Source organism: Lepidochelys kempii, chromosome 11 (genome assembly GCF_965140265.1).
Source record: "Lepidochelys kempii isolate rLepKem1 chromosome 11, rLepKem1.hap2, whole genome shotgun sequence".
Lineage (NCBI taxonomy): Eukaryota > Metazoa > Chordata > Testudines > Cheloniidae > Lepidochelys > Lepidochelys kempii.
The window spans coordinates 17,090,258-17,104,334 of NC_133266.1; the positions used below are offsets into that span (position 1 = coordinate 17,090,258).

Consider the following 14,077-nt stretch of genomic DNA (forward strand, 5'->3'; position numbering starts at 1 on the left):
CCCAAATCCCTCATCACCAGCCCCACCCCAGAGCCTCAGCTCCAGCCAGAGCCCTCACCCCCTCCTGCACCCCAACTCCAATTTCTTGAGCATTCATGGCCTGCCATACAATTTTCATACCCAGATGTGGCCCTCGAGCCAAAAAGTTTGCCTACCCCTGTACTATGAAAGGCCCGAAACAGGGCCGGAGCACGAATGTTTTCAGCTGGCTCTCAAGTGTGTTCCTCTGGACTATAACCTTTCCTGTCAATCAGGTACCCATAATTTTTCCTACTTGACTTCATGAGCAATGGATTTCTCTTGTGACCCAGTGGGGGCGTTGCATAGTCTGTATGTGGAAATGTGTTTCTGATGTATGGTTTTAGAAGTGAGACATGGAATACCGGGTGGACTCTAAGAGACTGAGGGAGCTGGAGCTGCAACGTGATCAGGTTGATTAGTTGCCAAACCCAGTACCAGCCAAGGAGATGATAGTCTAGTTTCTGGCATGGTCTATCTGTGTGGAGGTATTCTGTTGAAAGCAAAACCTTTTCGTCTATGGAGTAGGAAGGGCCCTGTTGCTGACGCTTCTCCACATGTCTTTTGTAGACCTCCTTCGCCTTCTCAAGGTGTCCCTTCATGTCCTCTTGAATGTGATGGATACATTGTATTAGGTCTGAGGCAGATGGGTTGGGTGAGGATGTAGGTAGTTGTGGGTGGTACCCATGGTTGATAAAGAAAGGGTTGTGGCCAGTGGATGCATGGTCTGCACTATTGTACAAGAACTCTGCATATAGTAGCAGTGACCCTAGTGATGGCTGATTAAGCATCTTAAGTATTGTTTGGCTGAGGATGGTAAACAAAGGACAGCTGCATGTGAACTCCTAATAACACAGGGCCTCATGCCAGAAGCAGGCAGTAAATTGTGTCCTCCCAGTTGGAGATGACATGATCTGGGAGGCCATGAAGATGGACTACGTTGTTTATCCAGAGCTGGGTGGTTTCCTCTGAGGAGGGTAAACCTGTGCAGGGAATGAAGTGAGCCATCTTAGAAATGTGATCTACCACTGTCAGGATGCTTGTGAAACAACTGGATTCTGGTAATCCAAGGAAATGGCCTCCCAGGGCTGAGATGGGGTGTCCAGACGTTGGATGAGACCATAGAGTTTCTGGTGAGGAATGCTGGTGCAGGAAAACACCTACAAAGGTCTTTATTGTGGGGTGCATTTGGGGCCACCAGAAGAAATGGGACATTAATCGGTTTGATTTTGTATTGCCCTAAGTGTCCTGCCAAGGTGGAGTTATGGCACAGTTGAAGAACCGCCCTCTTGCTGATCCTTGGGGAACACAGATGGGGTCCCTCAGAAATAAAATCCCCTGCTGGGTGTCATGCGGTTCTCAGCTGATAATGGCCAGCTGGTTGGGTGGAATTCTATAGACAGAGGCAGAGTGGATGACCTCAAGCAGGTCTTGGTGGCTAGCTGCATGAAGGAAATCCATGGGTCTTGAGAATATGGGCTGATTCCAGCCTGGGGCCTTGTGAATCAGAAGCATATCTTTGGGTCAAGACATCAGCCTTGCTGTTTCTGGTTCTAGGGCAGTAGGTCAAGGTAAAGTTGAATTGGGAGAAGAATAGGACCCACTGGAGTTGTTGATAGTTCAGGGCCTTAGCCCTGCACAAGTATTCCAGGTTCTTGTGATCAGTAAACACTTGGACCAGATGACAGGTCCCTTCCATGAAGTGTCACTACTCTTCAAAGGCAGTCTTAACTGCCAGGACCAGCTTGTCCAAGATCTCATATTTTCACTCAGCAGCTGTAAGCTTCCTTGAGTAGTAGGCAATGAGGTGCAGTATTTGCTCAGGTCCCTGCCTTTGGGACAGGACTGCCCCAATCATCGTACTAGAGGCATCGACTTCAACAACGAAAGCTTGCATCTTGTCAGGACGGGCCAATATTGGAGCAGTGGTGAAGGCAAGCTTCAGCTCCTCAAATGTGTACTGGATCTCGTGCAACCAATAGAACTTGGCGTTTTTCTGGAGTGAGGGGGTTGGTTTGTTTGAAAAATTTGAAATGAACTTTTGGTAGATGTTTGCAAGGCCTAAAAAACATTGTAAGCCATGCTCTCTGGCTGTGCCTCACTCCGCTGTCTCCCCTGCTTTTGAGGGAACTGGTAGTCTATAGTCCAGTCACTCGCCTCAGTGGCCTGCTGCAGTCACCAGTCTAGTCCCTTGCTCCAGGGGCAAACTTCAAGTCTGTGCTGGCCACTTCCTTCAGGGCAAATGGGGGCAGTGCTAGCATCTAAATCTGCCCTTCCTCCAGGGCCTCAGTCTGGCAGCGGTCAGCCAGACGCTCCTTCTGCTCTGCCCAGCACTTCTCTAGCCCTGGTGCTCCTAGGCAGCCAGTCCTTCTCCCTAGCAGGCCAGGGAGAGACTTCCCTCTGCTTTGTTGAGCAGCCCTTTATATATGGCCCCTGCTGGCCCTGATGGGCTGCTGCAACAAGGCACCTCCAATTGGCTCGCTTAGTGAGCCCTCCTCTAATTAGAGGGTTCTGTGCAGGCTCCCTCTGGCCTGCTTTAACCCTCCCTCTTCCTGGTGTGGGGCAACCGCCCCAGTACACATAGGTTTGGGGACACATCAGAAACGGAATGTTCCCATTGAACCATTCAGGCAAAGGTATTCCCGGTCCATGTTCAGGGTAAGACACTGCAGGCCATCTTCGCAGCACTGTGTTCTCAGCTGTGAGCTGCCTCACTTGCTCCTGCAGCCATTGATTGTCTAAGGTCAGCTGCACAACTTGGGCCTGCAGGACTTGACTAGCCTCCTGGAGGTGGAGGGCTCATTTGGGTGAGTTTGATGCTTCTGGTGGCCACAGTAGTGTTGCTGGGTCCATCCTTCTCACATCAGTCTCAGTCTCGCAGGACTACTATGGTCCAAACAAGCTCTCACAGCCAGGCTGTGGGCAGCCAAACCTAGTAGTCAGAGCCAGGGTCTGCAGTCGTGAGACAGGAGCCAAGAGTTGGCTGGATTGGGATACCGAGAAGTCAGAAGCAGGAGACAAATGAGATCAACACCATGAGTCATGTGCTTGGAGTCTTGCCAGGTTTGGATGCCAGGAAGTCTAGCAGGAGGAGCGGGCGGGCGGGGGGGTGGGAGGGGCAGGTGCAGGCACAGGAAGTACAAGGCACACAGTCCAGAGCAGGATGCATCCCAGTGGTTTGGACAGCTTCCTGTTCCTGCTGGTGGCTTATGTATAGCCAGCAGGCTCTGGGACTGTGCCAATTTGATCTCAGGGGGCAAAGCCTCATATTGGGGCTGGGCTCCATGGGTCACAGGTAAGCAGTTGTCAGCAGACTTTCAGGTGGAGTGTTGGCGCGTGGGCACTACAATGAACCATTTGACCTGTGAGTCAGTCTTTTCTTAAGACTAAACATGACTAATTTTTTTAATCTTTCCTCAGAAGCAAGACTTTTTAAACCGTTTATCATTTTTGTTGTTTCCCTCTGGAGTTTCTCAATTTGTCCATTTGCTTTCTGAAGTTTGGCACCCAGAACTGGACACAGTACTCCAATTAAAGCCTCACCAGTGCCAAGTACGGCAGGACAATTACCTCCATGTCTTACATACGATGCTCCTGTTAATACACCCCACAATGACATTAGTCTTTTTTCACAACTGCATCACACTGTTGATGCGTAATCAATTTGTAATTCACTATAACCCCCCAGATCCTTTTCAGCAGTCCTACTGTCTAGCCAGTTATTCCCCATTTTCATAGAATCATAGAATATTAGGGTTGGAAGAGACCTCAGGAGGTCATCTAGTCCAATCCCCTGCTCAAAGCAGGACCAACACCAACTAAATCATCCCAGCCAGGGCTTTTAAAAACCTCTAAGGATGGAGATTCCACCACCTCCCTAGGTAACCCATTCCAGTGCTTCACCACCCTCCTAGTGGAATAGTGTTTCCTAATATCCAACCTAGACCTCCCCCACTGCAACTTGAGACCATTGCTCCTTGTTCTGTCATCTGACACCACTGAGAACAGCTGAGCTCCATCCTCTTTGGAACCCCCCTTCAGATAGTTGAAGGTTCCTACCAAATCCCCCCTCACTCTTCTCTTCTGCAGACTAAATAACCCCAGGTCCCTCAGCCTCTCCTCGTAAATCATGTACCCCAGCTCCCAAATCATTTTCGTTGCCCTCCGCTGGACTCTCTCCAATGTGTCCACATCCCTTATGTAGTGGGGGGACCAAAACTGGACACAATACTCCAGGTGTAGCCTCACCAGTGCAGAATAGAGGTGAATAATCACTTCCCTCGATCTGCTGTCAATGCTCCTACTAATACAGCCGAATATACTGTTGGCCTTCTTAGCAACAAGGGCACACTGTTGACTCATAACCAACTTCTCATCCACTGTAATCCCCAGGTCCTTTTCTGCAGAACTGCTCCTTAGCTAGTCAGTCCCCAGCCTGTAGCAGTGTATTTGATTCTTCCTTCCTAAGTGCAGGATTCTGCACTTGTCCTTGTTGAACCTCATCAGATTTCTTTTGGCCCAATCCTCCAATTTGTCTAGGTCACTCTGGACCCTATCCCTACCCTCCAGCGTATCTACCTCTTCCCCCAAGTTTAGTGTCATCTGCGAATTTGCTGAGGGTGCAATTCATCCCATCATTCAGATCATTAACAAAGATGTTCAACAAAACTGGACCCAGGATTGATACCGGCTGCAAACTAGACATTGAGCCATTGATCACTACCCATTGAGCCCGACAATCTAGCCAGCTTTCTATCCACCTTATAGTCCAGAATTCTATCTAATGTAACTTTTATGGCCACTTTGTATAACAAAACACCCAGAAAGAGATAAAGCCTACTTTATAGGACTCCCACAGATGAATGTCCAAGACCTGGGACTAATCAAGGCAGAGGCACTATAGGCCCACACCTAGGCCCTGGAGTCACTTGGTGAATGCATGATCTCATCTTTCATTAACAAATAGAAATAGATTTCTAGTGCACATAGTTGTGAGAAAAAGCTTGAAAATGTGATCGATATGTAAACGATGCAAGGACATCTGCCGAAGTCTGCAGGTAGCTTGAAAAAATAGCTCAGAGGTGCGAACATCCCCATGCATCTCAATGAGGTGTTAACTAACTTCTCTGGGAGCCCCCCCCAAAAACCACCTTAACAGAGAATTGTGCATATGGCAGGAAAGTTGAGCAGCAGGCCCAGCCAATGCATGTAAGGGTTAAAAAGTAATATAACTAGGAGCTGGAGTAAACACAGGGGTGCCCCCTGCTGCCACACCTGCCTCTTCCAGGATGCTGAGGGACCACTGCTGCCATCCTTGTGTGGAACCTGCTTCTCTGAAAGGGAAAGGAGCCTCCCCTTCCCCAACACTATCACTCCATGGAGTGGGGATGAGAACCACTGGGCAGGGGGAGCTGGGGCCTGATGGGTAAAGTCATAGGGGACAGGTTGTGGTGTGCCTAAGACCCCAGGTTGCCTTAATCTGTCCCTGCCCATGGGCCAAATGCAGTTGATTGAAGTCTGATCTCAAGAGTTATTACAATTTTGTTTAGTAACCACCAAGCTCACAGCCTTGCAAACAAGTAGAGAGTCACAATATTTAATCCCACAAACCTAGCAGCATGAATTATCATTATCATTAGAATCCACATATCATAGTGATGATAAAAAAAAACATTTTTAAAGAAACCACAACCAATTGGTCCTCTGCCATTAATGGTTGTAATCTACACCTGCAAGAGCCAAGGGAGTCTTGGAGTCTCTTAAGTATTAGTCTCAGGGCCAAACTGTGTTACAATCAGGGCCAAATTATGGCTGGCCCTGCAGGCGTGCATTAGAGAGGTGAGAGTTTAAAGAGCCCCTTCTGCCCACCCCAGCATAGCTGCAGAGAAGACAGACAGTTTAGAATTAGTGTTACAGCATGGCATGATCTGATGACTTTGTCACCCCCCAGGCTCTAAACTTTGTGGGGAATGGGAGCTGTGACATTGGCGGACCAGGTGCCAGCTCATGCCAAGGCCCCTAGGTGTCAGCTGAACACTGACTAATATATAACTGGAACCAATCTGGCTCACCTGTGTGTTGGTGTGGTTACAACAAGTATTAGGGTTATACAAATGTGTTTAGTGTTCAGAGTTCATGAAATGCTTGTAAATTGCTGTATGCATTAATCTCACTTACAGTGTCCCATGTTATAAAGTAATATTTAAATGTTTGGTCTGTCACTGTAAATCATCCAACAGGAGAGAAGTATTAGGCAAATGTAAAATACTAGTTTGCCACAGGAGGTGTTATCTCATGCCCAACAAAAGAAGGTCCACCAACACCAGACAAATTGTTGTGGAACATCAGAGGACAAAAGACTTTATTGATTGCTTCCCCCTCCACCCCCACAAAGAGGAGATGTGCAATTGAATTCCTCTCAGCAGCTGAACTTGTAACTCAAAGCAGAGGGGAAGGAATAAAAAGCTGTAACAAGGAGAAACTGTATCTTTTATGCTGTTTGGACTCTGAAGGGCAAGGATTACTAAGCATAAGCAAAAGCTCCCCAAAAGTTGGCCTGGGTTAGCCCTAAAGGACATATAAAGCTTGCTTATTATAGAAGCTTCTATTATGTTTTGAAAGTTAAGACTGGAACTCATTTTTGTGTATATATGTTTACCTGCTTTAACCTTGTAAATAATGTTCTTATTTCCTTTTCTTAGTTAATAAATCTTTAGATAGTTTATTACAAGATTAGCTACAAGTATTGTCTTTGGTGTGAGATCTCAAGTGCAATTAACCGGCAGTAAGTGGTGATTTTTGGTGTAAGGGACTATTTATCACAAAGGCAGGCTTGCCTAGGTGACAAGATTCATAGGAGTGCCCCAGGGGACTGTCTGTGACTCCATGTTAAGGCTGTTGTAGTGCTTGGGGAGTCTGCACGTGATCCTTGGTTGGTGAAATCTAACGATAGAACTCACAGACGAATTGGAGTTTGTGCCCCGCTTCTTCACAGTCTGCCTTGAGGCTGGTCCTCATGCTCTTGAGCTACTGCAGGAAGAGCGTGACAGAGCAACTTGAAAAGTGCTTCCTCCTGGCATAATCCCCAACAGTACACTGGAAAGACTAAGTCAGATTCTACCCTATGCTGTGGTCTCTGGCAACACAGGGGGTTGAAATGGCCACTGCAGAATCCTCCTGTCCCACATAAAGCGAACATAATGGCTCTTTGACATCCCCTTTCACAGGGCCATATTTTGTCCCTTATTGCATCAGAGCTTATGGGAACAAATAGTTTAAGAAATGTTGACCATGTATTTCAAATTAAAAAGTAGTACATGCTAATCAAATCGCAAGCAGGAGGAATTGTGCTAGTCCACTGAAGAACACATAGTGGAGGTAATTCTTTTCTTATTCATTTAGTAAAACCTTTTAGTACCTTTCCTTAAATAGGGGCAGTATCTGGCACTCAGTCTGTGCTAGATTGTCACAGCTATTACTCTGCCGCACAGAGTATGACTTTGCTACTCTGGCTGTGGTGAGAAGAGCAGGGTCTACTCATCTGATAATCCCTGCTGTGAGCAAATGGTTAGGGAGGAAGGAAAGAGGAGCAGAGTGGGAGGAGCCATGGATTTGCTACTTCTACTCACTGGCCAGAATAGATAGCTGGGTGCTGAGATGGGAGTAAGCTGCTCCACAAAAAGAGATGAAGTAATTTTCTCTACCAGAGCAAGAGAGGAGTAGATGAGGAACTGTGACCCTGAGTCATAACTCGATCCTTGCTCTGCTCCTGAGGTGACACAGCTATCTGCCATCCCTTATTCAAGGCAGCGTGTATAGTTACAGATTGTACATGGGTTGAACTCCTGAGAAAAGCCAGGGCAGTTTTGCATGAACAACTACTACAAGACCAGGACATAGTACATGGAATACTCCAGTTGTAACCTCTGGGCCAGGTTGTAACACCCTTACTCACATCGAATAGCACCTTGCTCCACAATTGGCGTCAGCATGGTAGAGCACGGTGTCAGTATCTGTACCTCTGGACTGGCAAACCAAAGCAGAAAAAGTCCTTTTTTAAAAAGGACAATTTAGTAGCTAGGTTAGCTACTGAGATTAAACATTGTTTTACCAGGGGAAAAATGCATCATTAACACCCATATAAAATATAGTTTTGTACCTATTACGTGACTCTGACATGTAGTGCTTGTGATGGTGTCCTCTTCATCTTCTTGCTGGCTTTCTGTGACCACTTTAGTCTGCACATAGTACAACAAAAATCAAAGTAAAGAAAATATTCTTCACGTGTCTGCTTTTGGTAGCATAGACCAAAAATGGTGTGAAGCCACAGCACTTTTGTTTTATTGTTTTAGCTGATTATTTACTTTAATTATCCTAATATCCTTTCAGAAATGTTTAGCTGCTCACGTATCAAAAGTAGGAATATATAGTATGTCTCATTCCATGAAAGATGTCTAAAGATAACAGCTTTGATTCTAAATCCCCTAATAAAAGCCATGATATGTGGCTGTCAAGAAAAATTAAGACTTGGGGGCATGTAATTCCTCAAGAGGAAATTACTTCTGCTACTATCCATTTTAATAAGAATACAGAAATACAGGGTCATGAGACCTGAGTGTATTTGTTTCTCTCCAGGAATACCACATGTCATTCTTTATGCTAAGGAAAATATGAGGTGAACTTAATGTGTGACCTGGTATCTCCTCATTCAATTTGCAATCATTTAACTCTGGTGTCTTCTTTTCCACCTGTTAAAAGGCTAGCTAGAAAGCCAATCATAATTTTTAAAAATGCATCATGCACCAAGATCCCTATACTGATCTTTTCTATAGCACTGTAGTTAAAATGTGTGATTCTAGCCTCATGGATTTTCTAGGTGATGCTTGAGAGGACTGCACAATTCACACTTTTTCTTCTCTCCTATTCCCAAAAATGGGTGCACAAATAGTTAAGCTTCTTCCTCGCATGCATTCTGTCAACCTGCTTCTTACACGTACAGAGAAAAACCTCTTCAGTGTGTACCATGTGTGGCTATAATTCAGATCCAAGGGCATATGTTTTTTCTTACACCATGCTAATACGTATAAGTCAAACAAAGGAAAATACTTCCTCAGGCTGTCCTGAAAGAGAACAAGCCCTGAAGAAAAATTCACTCTTTCACTGCTTAGTGCTCTTATTAATACTTGTTAACTGACCTCCGTTGGCCAAAGCCACTTCCAGGATCTATTGTATTTTATATACATTCAAAGAAGTATTAAATATGCTTCCCAATCTAAAATCTTAGGATTATTATTTGCAAAACTATTAATTTTTTTAAAAAAAATTATCATAGGCCAGATTCTGCTGGTCTTACTCACACAGGTAGTTCCACTGACTTCTCATAACTACCATTAGTAAGTCAAGGATTTGGCTCTACAAATTTGCAGAAGTCACATATTCTTTGAAGCGGAAAGATTTTATATGGACCTTTTTTTGGGGAACAGAACTCTTTAGGGCATGCGGAATAAGAGAAGAATATGTGCATGGTTTGACTTAACTGACTGATAAAGTAATATTTTCACATTTAGGGATTGTACCACAGCCAGGACATGGGCAGCCTGACACAGCAATCTGAACCAGATTCCACAGTGATGAGACAGAAGTCAGCTGGGTCAGGATATTAGGAGATGAGAAGCAGAAGACAAACTGGAGATCAGCACCACAAGTTAGAATCAGGGTCAGGCTGCGTCAGAATAGCAGGAGGTCAGAGGCAGGAAACAAACTGGAGGTCTGGACCCAAAACTTGGATGCCAGGAAATAAAGGAGCAGAGAGGGAGCAGGAGTGGAGCAGAGCTGTTTCAACAGCTTCCTGTTCCTGCTACTGGCTTAAGTAGGGCCAGTGGATCAACCAGCCACCCTGGGGCTCCAACAATTGGACCTCAGGGGTGGAGCCTTACACTGTATCTGGGCTTCATGGGTCCCAGGTAGGTCCTTGTCAGCAAGCTGGGTTCAAGACCCATAGGTCATGAGGGATTGTATGTGTCCTGCTAATTTTATTAAACTTCATGATAGAAGTCTATGTCCTTGGGTATTCCAAAATGCACAGAGTGCAATTCAAGGAGCTGTATGCAAATCTGGCTCAAATTTCTCACTTGCATTGCCCTGATTCTAGTGCTACTCTGTCCACTTCTCCCCTCACACTGTTGCACCTGACCTGAAGTAATGGCCAATGGTCTGAATAAGTTGAGGTCTGTGTCAGAAGAGAACATGTGGGGTGTTATTGTTTTGTGCCTATGGGAGTACATGTGTGAGTGAGCAGCATTTGGCCCAAAAGGTACCTCTTTTGATTAACTTAATCATAATGCATTTGGTGGCTGTGTATCCCTCCCAAAGGTGTATGCCCAAGCTTACTGTTAATGAGATGCTAGTTTTATATCTTTTAAATATGAGAGCCAAGTAATGGTGTTCTCTAGTATAAGTTGCACAAAAATTAGGGATAAGTGCTGCATAAGGGATGGCATAATAGGCCCCCATACCTTTAATCAGAACTTGGAAAGAGAAAAGATTTAATTCTATGAAGTATAAGAAAAAAGACTTGAAAAAAAACGCTTTCTAGAATGTTAATGTTTAAAAGAGCCTCACGTTACTGTCAGGTTTTAAAAAAGCGGTACATACGATATGAGGTTTGAAGAACAAGTGTCAGTTTCAGTGTTGACCCTCATTACTGAATGTACTTTACATTGTTAAGAAAAGAATAATCCTCTTAGTTTAAGGTTTTTTAAAAGATTTATTCTGTTTTCTCAAAAAGCATTTATTTTTCCTTTTTATAAAAAATACACAATGGTCTATGCTCCCACATGCTAGTGTTTTCAATCATAGATATCTCTCCAAAGAGAATCCGTTGCAATCTTCTTCAGAGAAAGCAGGCACCAAAGAATAATGGAAAGAGCTAGAAATAAGATGCATGAACTCTGAATTTAAAGAGTGTCAATTGTTTCTCTTGTGTGAATTTGGAGGACAAGCTGAAATTCCACTTAATTTATAAATCCTATTTAACACCATATTTCTTTCAAAAATTAGATTTAAGAGCACAAAGTATGTGCTTTCATTCTCTTTATTCTAAATGTTCTCAACATGTTGGCACTAGTTATTTCATGTAGGAATTAAACTCAACAAAATTCATAATAAGGAATTCACAGCTGAAGCAACTTGAATCTTCAAAAACAATATAGTTACAATACTTTGATTTCCAGCTTAACAAAAGGGATGTATGGTATAAGATAGGTAATGTCTTTTCACCATGACTAATTTGTCCTTAGAAGCTAAATAGGATAATTAGCATTTCTCCATTATTTATGTATATTAAGGACAATCTTTGTACTTCACTGATAAAATGAAGTGTGTTTCTTGAAGATATACTTAAAGTCCTAAATGACTGTTATTGTTACATTTTAAAAGACTTTACAAAATGAGACACAAAAAGCACAGCAAATTATTGCAGCATTAGAAAATAATAAGAAAGCAAAAAAGAAATTGTAGAAGCAATGGTTCAGAGCTTTTTGTACTTCTGTACAGTGACGATATACTCTATGCTGTCAGGACCATATTAAATGGGACATCGTTAAATTGAGTGGCTCTGATAAGGGGCTCCGCTTTGCTATCAAAGTTCTAGATCACTTGGATTGAATTTCCTGCATATTGCACATTTCCAGACTTTCATTCTCTCTCTTTCCTTTCAGTGACATTACAAGGGCAGCCTTAGATATGCTTATAATTTGTGGTTTTATAATTCAGGGGACATCTACATTTTCAGAGAAGAGATGATACCACAGAAGCCAGGAGCAAAAAGTTTTCCAAAGCATTCGTTCTGCCAACGCTTTCTGAGAGAGTTTACAAAATGACCTTGTATATCCTTTTAGTAAAGACATTATTTGCATGAAAATAAAAATACACATTTGCCTGGACTTGAAAGTGTGTCTGTGATAACTGTAACCTTAAGCACTCTAACATCAATAGTAAACTAAGAGCTTTTCCAATTTCCCTTATGAAGCCTTTTGAAACTTGCTTTACCCTTCAAACATAACCCAGAGAAATATTTAATTATTTCATATTTCAAATTTTCTCATACAAAATGGCAGCATGTGCTGTATTTTAATAACCCATTTTGTCAGAACGAAAATGGTATGCTTAAATTAATGCTGTATAGTGTACACATTTGGTGCAAGCATTCAAATTATTTTGCAAAAAGGGAAAATAATATGGTTAACACAACTATGGAGAGTGTAGAAAGTTTTTATGATACAAAATTAAATGCTGTCAGAGTTCAAACATCTGTATGCCACTGGTATTTGAACTTTATAACATCCTGGGAGAAGCCCACTCCAAAGGAGAAATCACTGTCAGCTGAGTTCTAAGATTAATTATTAAAAACTTCACAATTAAGGGTATCTTTAGAGTAAGATCTTAGGTCACAATTCTGCAAAGATTTACACATTCTTAGCTTTATTCATTTGCTGCACAGCAAACACTACTCACAATGTGTAAAGCTAAGCACATACATGTATTACCTTTGCACATCAGGGCCTAAGAGCTGACAGTGCTTAAAACAATTTTCCTTAGGAATTGTAATGCTTCTGCTCTCTGGCTAAATTAAAGTATCAGATCCAGTCAAAACTGTAGAGAAGCACAAAATTCACTCCAAGGGGGAAATTTTCAAAGGGAATCTAAGGGGCTTAATTCTCATGGAAAGTCAAGTATCCAATTCCCACTTGTGTATTTGATAGTGACAAACATCCCTAAATGTGGTTCAGTGCTTTGCTTTTTTTTTTCCATTGAGTTTTACACTTTTTACTTTTTACTGATTTCAATCATATCAGAAGAATGTTTGACACAAGTGTATAATTTTCAGGGGAAAGTAAAGAAGAAAATAAAATGATCTCATTATTTCATCGTGCTGCACTGTGATTATGGCATCATCGTGCAAATATATTTACAGAAATACAGTTGTCGGTAAAAGCAGTACTATCTTCATGAATAGTCGTACAATCTGGCCCATAATCAAACTGTCAGATTTGGCATTAATTCATAGTTCTCTAGTTACAAAATTCTTTCTACTATATATAAACAATTATTGTCTTGTTTGTCTGTACTGAAAATAAGGAACAAAGCACATCCAGATATTAATAAAAAGGAAATAACGTTTTTGTGCACTAAAGAACTTACCAGTGTCTCATGCTGCATTTCCATATCAGCTTTTGTTTTGCTATTTTTCTTGTGGCTTCCTTGAGTGCTGATAGAGTTGCTGGGAAGACAGGAGCCCTGGGAGCTGCCCTTCGACACACTCCTGTAGGAAACATTATTTGATCCACTTTCTGTCTGCTGAGCTGCTTTCTTATCAACTCTGCAGGTAGAAAGTGATTCCTCTAATAAATTACATTGCCCTTCTTCAATCACTCTACTTTTCCCATCCCTTTAATGTTTAAAGTAACCTCTCTGTATCTTTCTGTCTCTAGACCTTTGAGTGATAAATGTTTCTAACTAGTCTTGATCAAATCTGTCACTTGCAATTTCAGGTAGTGTATCAATTTAGTCTTTCACATACAAGGATTTATTTTATATTTGAAATTGCTGTGCGGCAAACTGGGAATCACTGTACAATGATTGTTGAGTGTCTTTGTGGCCTAAGGTTATGGTAGCTGTAAATGTAATTAATTCTGGCTAGTTACCAAATGCACATTTGCTGGTTACAATCACTGAGAATGGCAGAAATAAAAAACACGTACATAATTTTCCTCTGTGTCACACCAGATGCCTACATTCCTGGTTTCTGGAATAGTTTGAATTCCTATAATCTTTGATCAAATTTACCATTCTTTAATTTCAAAGACCATTGGTTTGGTTAACAAACTAACATGAACCAGATTATTGTTTTATTGCTAGCATTTTCCCCCAGAGATTAAAATCTTGATATGTACAAAACAAATGCTGCTACTGTAACACTGACAGGGCCCGGTCGTCATCGGGTGGGATCGAACCTGCGACCTCTGGAGCTTAGTACATGAGCTTGAACCGCATGACCTAA

At 42.7% G+C, this 14,077-nt stretch overlaps 1 protein-coding gene across 22 annotated transcripts in view; it reads right to left on the bottom strand.

The window, feature by feature from the left end:
• Positions 1-14,077, bottom strand: part of NCKAP5 (NCK associated protein 5) — a 624,519-nt gene that overhangs the window by 70,635 nt on the left and 539,807 nt on the right. For 21 of the 22 annotated variants that reach the window (XR_012154214.1, XM_073305277.1, XM_073305278.1 and 18 more), the window contains 2 exons: positions 13,219-13,396; positions 8,177-8,255 (listed from right to left, as the gene is read on the bottom strand). Coding sequence is in view for 21 of the 22 variants with exons in the window: in XM_073305277.1 (XP_073161378.1) it covers positions 8,177-8,255; positions 13,219-13,396 (257 nt within the window). In the remaining variant the exon portion in view is untranslated. The remainder of the gene's footprint in view (positions 1-8,176; positions 8,256-13,218; positions 13,397-14,077) is intronic. The other variant, XM_073305279.1, reaches the window with a different exon arrangement.